The sequence below is a fragment of the Rhamphochromis sp. 'chilingali' genome (assembly GCF_963969265.1).
Source record: "Rhamphochromis sp. 'chilingali' genome assembly, chromosome: 9".
Taxonomy (NCBI): Eukaryota; Metazoa; Chordata; class Actinopteri; order Cichliformes; family Cichlidae; genus Rhamphochromis; species Rhamphochromis sp. 'chilingali'.
In genome coordinates this window covers 24014817-24020901 of record NC_137936.1, presented here as the reverse complement: position 1 = coordinate 24020901, position 6085 = coordinate 24014817, and the positions used below count along the sequence as shown (strand labels likewise).

Genomic DNA, 6085 nt, shown 5'->3' with positions numbered 1-6085 from the left:
TGGGGGAATTCGGGTCATTGAGGTTCGGACAGAAGACATCACAGGGTTAATTTCCTCAGACCTGCCACCCGGATGCAGTCATTCACACGGGTCTGACAGCATCTGGTGTGCAGTCCCATTAAATCCCATTCTCATCCTTGCAAAGCCAAACAGACAGCTGAGGGAGCCAACCACATTTATCATCTTGAAGCCATTAGACCAATTGCAGGGTAAAGGGGGAGGGAGCTTGCCGCACTGATCTCTGTTTGCAGCATCCCCAGAGCAACCTCTGCTGTGTGAAATACAAGAAAGGGCAAGACGACGGGAGTAGATCCTAGGAGGCTATCAAAGAACTGGAAAGGAAGATCTTGGGGGTTACCAGGGTAGGGTTTCTTTGACGTGTGGAAACCATCTTCAGAGAAAATGGCTGTTTTGTCAATGTAAACAGCTTGTCCAATACCTGCATTGCTAAAGGGGGAAGCAGAAGAGGAGGAGGGGCAAATACTGGAGCAAATGTTGCCTCTTACAGTGAAAATTCTCTGTCTTTAGCTGCCCCTAGTCTGCCGCAGGTCACCTCTGAGCATGCATGTTGTATGTTAAGGTACGTATGGATCTCTAATCTGAGAGGACACATAAGTAAGACCTGGTCCTGGTGGCAGGATTATTAGCTTCAGCTGTTAGTGCAGGACAGCTGAGATCCACTACACGTTAACTGAACATAACACGCATCCGTATCACATGGTAATACAATCATACAATCATCCTCACAAAGACCATGTAAAATGTTGCATGCTCCGTCTTTGTGGAGTGTAGGAATTGCTAACTGGACAAGAGCAATGACTGAATCCAGTCTTTGTTTTTCATTGGTTGGCTTCAGTTGCACATGTTCCTCATTAAGAGCACAAGCAGACAGGATGAGGAGGGAGGAATGGATCATATGTCTATGCCTTTCTGTGTCACCATATAACAAAATGGAAAGCATGTTCGTCTTTTAGCACTCCTCATATAATGTAAATCTTAAGGAAAAACTGCTTTGCACTCTCATGGGATGTGCATAGTACATGTACCAAGTCTTGGATGCAGAGGATATTTATGGAACCTGTGTGTGTGTGTGTTTGTGTGTGTGTGGGGGGGTGGATGTAAGTTGATTTTGATGTTAGAATACGCTGCCAACACATTTCCTCACAGTGCATATTGAAGTTTGAACGCTTACCATTCCGCTGAAATTCATGAAGCTTTTTTTTTCTGCATACCGATTTCCTTCTGTGCGTTTACGACCCACATCCTGCCCAAAACACCTACCACAACCCACTGGCACAATCACCATGGTTTGAGTAAATATGAGGGTGAGGGTTCCAAAAGTGAAATGTTAATTCTTTGCTTCTTCTTCTTTTTTCTTTTTTTTAAAGATCTAACTAAATCATGAGTAAAAAAGCAATAAGAAAATAGGATGTAAGCATTTTCATATATATGGTTATGGTTCATTCAATTCATTTTATCACATGAAACCTTCTACAGATTCATTGTAGCAAAATAGTTATCAGCTTCTCCTTCGTGTGTTAGGTTTTATTTTACAGATCTTATGGCCAAAGCACCGTCGATGCCTCAGGAGACGTCGGACCAGCACGAAGACACTTTTGCTGATCATGACACACACTAGAAGCTGAGCAGTATAACAGCATCTACACAAATAGTGAAGATCCACACTCCAGTTGGAACAGCTACACTCGAACATGGCTGCAAATGGAACTAGGACAACTACAAGTTTTTTCTCAACAACTGCCACAACCCCTACAACCTCCACGATCCCCTTCCTCTCGACAAGTCCTGGAAGCAGAGACAATATCACCTCAAGAATGTTAATGACTGTGACTATAACGACAAATGAGACCAATTTGAATGCCACCGCGTTGCCAGAAGTCGTGATTGAGAGCTCAGGCATGGGAATGTTGCTTGTACCTTTTGGCATCATCACAGTCATTGGCTTAGCAGTGGCAATAGTAAGGAATCATTTAAACATGGTCTCTTCAAAACCATTTCACACAGTATAAAACATAAAAGTTATTTAACTTTCTCCGTCATATCTTTGCTTCTCCATTCCAGATGCTGTATATCAGGAAACGGAAGCGGTAAGTTGCCACAACCAAGCAAGGCTGGATTACCATCTGTTTTGAGTCTTCACAAAAGGAAAATAATCAATTAACTCAACTAAAACATATCTTTATTAGGTATTTCATGGGTTTAAGCTTACATTGAGATCTAGTGCATAATCATTCCTGAAAAAAGCAAATCATTTGCTCAAATTAGTACCACTAGGATCACACAGAGGGCACCAAGTTTGGCTCAGTGTGTGTTCAACATGATTATTATGTTAATTTCAAAGTCTTTCCTCCCCCTTACTCATCTTTAACCTGTCATCACACAGGTTGGAGAAATTGAGACACCAGCTCATGCCCATGTACAACTTCGATCCAGCTGAAGAACAAGATGACCTGCTGGAACAGGAACTACTGGATCACGGTCGGGAAGGCAGCATCACAGGGCCCAACGCCAAGGTAGGACTGACAGTTTTTCTTTTTTTACTGTTTGTGTTTATTTTTATGTATAATCTGAAGATTTCAGTGCAGATTTTTTGTATGTTTTTCTTATGACATTGCTTTCCTGTTTAGTGTTTTCGCTGTCATAATTCTTTATTTTCTTTAATTCCTTTTAAGTTTTGACAATGGCATAGTTATAAAAGGCAAAAAATGGTAAAGTATGGCCTGTGTGTCGTTTCAACCATTTCTCTAAAACCCCCTTTTCTCACTACCCTTATTCTTTCATGCTGTCTTTGTATCTGTATCTCAAATAAACTACAACCTCTAATTCATTGACCTAATCTGCATTAGAGTATGTACATGGAGGACAAACAGCGCTACATCATACTGCCTTTTCCTTTGAACCTACATTCATATTACCTTTCACATCCTTTCCTTCTCACTCTTTCAACTAAATCCTTACACATAAACTACCCCAGGGGCCACATGAAGCAAACACATTTTCAGAGTTTTCAGATGTCGACTAAATCTATCCCACTGTGTCCTTGTTGATGTTGTGCATTAAATGCATTTGAAAGCCTAAAAATGGCTTTCAAACCTTAATATTTTTTTCAAAACGTTATTTTGGCTGTGTAAAACAACCAGGACAACGGCATCAATCAGTTTTATAACACATGCCGGTATTTTCATAATTCCGGATTTTATGATTTACATCATCTGTGGTCTGTGGCTTCTGGCACAGTCTGTGTAGGTGATCTTATTGTTCTAAAAGTAGCAAAACATTACTGGGAAAAGAATAATTTAGTTATTGTTATAGTTTCCTTCTGTCTTTTATTACTAATGACACTATAAAGCTTGTGTCATCACATGATCTTAATGTAACGGTTTTCGCTTTCCTGCTTTCTGCTACCGCTTTCCTGCAGACTCTTACAAGCTCCCAAGGGACAACACAAAGGCCCAGTCGTCTTGTCTTCACAGATGTAGCCAAAGCTCTCAACGCTTAACAGCTCTCTTCCATTGGATAAAATCAGTTTGCGAGGTTTGCTGGCCTCTATAAAGGGAAACCAGACTGTGTGGCGGAGCAACTGGAGCTCTGATGAAGGTTATCGTCACCATGCGTGGAACGGCAGCGGTTGCATGTATGGTGGAGAAGGGCAACGGGAAGCATCACGTATGATCTTGCACTGTTATCATATGGGCACACAAATGAAGTGGGATGCACTTTTTTTAAGGGAAAAAAATCATGTCATGTCATTGCTGTTAAAATATTCGGTAGCTTGTCAGGAAAGTTCTTCTGAGCTTCAGCATCTACGTCTATGTTTCATAAAAGAGAAGTGTATATCTGTGTTCTAGTGATTTTTTTTTTTTTGGTCCTACATTCCTGACAAGATTCAAAGCTGGATGTGTTTCCATCCTTAAGTAAAGTGTTTCTCCCCAGTCGGTTTATTCTTTTGTGAGCGTTTAAGGATTGTCTCTCTGCGTGTGTGTACATTAAAGTTATTTAAACCTTTTTCTAACGAAATGTTCTTGTTGTACAAATCTAGAACAAAGGAGTTGATAGGTGATATTTTATTAATAAGTGATGCGCAGACGTTGAGTAACACAAATCACAAGGTAAAGAATCAAAACAAAATATATATCACAGGTTTGTGAGTTCTATTAAGGAAGTGGATGAGGACACATCAACACATAACATAACTACAAAATGGTGTTAAGAGTAAGGCATAAAAAGTTGATTTCTCAAGTTACACTTCAACCTTTTCAAGAGTTGAAAATGGATCAAGTACTGTATGTAACTATATAACTATCAGTAAAATCACAAAACATTGTCCCCATTTAGAGAGTAAATATCTAGACAGCTCTTGTAAAATAACACACATTGACTCAGCTGTAGTTAAATTAAAAGGCACCCTTTAAGGCTGACTTCCATTCACTTATGGTCATATGAATGTAGTGAGATGAGTGATGTGGACTACAACAGTACTAGTTTGACAGTTACTTCAAAATTTCATGATCCACATGACCTGCAGGTCTAATGGGAACTATTAGACATATTTAACCAAGAGTTTCCCCCAGAGATGACCCCGGCGTGTTGGTTTTCAGAGGTAGTCCAGGGAGCATAGTCAAAAAAAAAAAAAAAAAAGCAAAAACAACCCAAAAGCAAAAAACAAAATTAAAGTCAATGCAGATGAACACTGAATCAATATCTAATCCGGCTGCAATTTTGTCAACAATGCTGAAATACATGAAATGACTGAAATACAAAATATCAGTGATAATATGAGTACATTTTACGTGGAAGAAACATATATACAGTAAATAATGGTGATATTCAAGTAATGTGCAGTAATTAGCAACTTGTAAGTGATATCTAATTTGGATAAATGTTCACAAAACGACTTCTCAAAACATTTTTTAAACTACATGGAGGCAGGAAATTTCTTAACCTCTGATGTTTTAGACATAAAGGATTCAGTCATTTGTATGAGAAACATCTCCATGAGGGAAAAAGACATCCTGAGCTCTCCAGATTATTCTATATATCTATGTGGCTACTTATGTTGATTCATGATAGAAACCAGATTTACTATCTACGAACATATATAATATATATATATTATATATATATATATATATATATATATATATATATAAAATACCTTTAACGTTCAATTACATTTTTTTTTGTAAATTTCATTTCCCTGCATTACTGTCTGGTGCCAGAGACAGTGCTGTGCAAAAGTCACTCATTTCTTTAAATTTTGCTAGGAAATTTGGAAATAGGTGCACCAACTTACTGAAACATTTAGACACATGGAAATACAGTTTCTAAGGAAAAAAACTCAATATTTGGTATGACCACATTTATTCTTTACCACAGCCTGAACTCTCTTAGGCAACCTTTTTGTAATTTCTTTAAGTAGTCTTCAGGAATAGTTCTCCGGGCTTCTTGAAGGACATCAAAGCTCTTCTTTTGTTCTGTTCTCTTTCAAGATGAGCCCACAATGCTTCAATAACGTTGAGGTCTGGGGTCTGAGGAGGCCAATCTATGACTGATAGTGTTCCTTTCTGTGATTTGTACCCAAAATTTCTAATTTGTATTCATCAATCCATAAGCCCCATTGACACCGATTTTTGGTCCAGTTTTTGTGTAATTTGGCATACCTCATCCTTTTCTCCTCGTTTCTGCCTTAAGAAGGGCAGAAAACCATTTCTGATGAGGCTTGAACACTAAATAAATCAGCTAAAGCATAGGTGTCAAACTCTGGCCCGCAGCCTAATTACATTTGGCCCGCGAAGCCATACCAAATTATTATTAGAGATGGCCTACTGGTATTATACAGCTAATATATATATCGTTTAGTATTAAGCTTTGCTTGTTCCATATTCAGTTTTCCAGCAAAACTTATTTGATCCATAAGAAAAGATTCATTCTTATATCTGGAGGAAGATTTTTTTTTCAATAAATATTAATGTTAGCCTGCAACTTTGTTCCAGTTTTGAATTTTGGCCCACTGTGTATTTGAGTTTGACACCCCTGAGCTAAAGGGTCAGGTATACCCTTCAGG

The 6085-nt window shown here is 38.6% G+C and overlaps 1 protein-coding gene across 3 annotated transcripts; it reads left to right on the top strand.

Moving 5' to 3' along the window:
• The first annotated feature begins 240 nt into the window (after nt 1–240).
• Nucleotides 241–4669, top strand: cUnh3orf18 (chromosome Un C3orf18 homolog). 3 transcript variants are annotated; one of them, XM_080892238.1, is made up of 6 exons: nt 241–580; nt 1543–1979; nt 2083–2108; nt 2405–2534; nt 2694–2729; nt 3440–3521. In XM_080892238.1, exons 2-5 carry the CDS (start codon nt 1713–1715, stop codon nt 2697–2699), a joined length of 429 nt encoding a protein of 142 aa, XP_080748364.1. In that variant the 5' UTR covers nt 241–580; nt 1543–1712; the 3' UTR covers nt 2700–2729; nt 3440–3521. The 3 variants fall into 3 exon arrangements, with proteins under 3 accessions (XP_080748364.1, XP_080748362.1, XP_080748363.1); XM_080892236.1 differs by lacking the exon at nt 2694–2729 and having other exon boundaries at nt 3440–4669; XM_080892237.1 differs by having other exon boundaries at nt 2694–4669.
• The last annotated feature ends 1416 nt before the right edge of the window (nt 4670–6085 follow it).

What these genes read in the sequence shown, in the direction of transcription:
- cUnh3orf18 (XM_080892236.1), top strand. Translation starts at nt 1,713, where the DNA reads ATGGCTGCAAATGGAACTAGGACAACTACAAGTTTTTTCTCAACAACT. An exon ending in TTGGCTTAGCAGTGGCAATA is followed by an intron (nt 1,980 to 2,082) that starts GTAAGGAATCAT and finishes TCTCCATTCCAG; the next exon opens with ATGCTGTATATCAGGAAACG. An exon ending in TATATCAGGAAACGGAAGCG is followed by an intron (nt 2,109 to 2,404) that starts GTAAGTTGCCAC and finishes GTCATCACACAG; the next exon opens with GTTGGAGAAATTGAGACACC.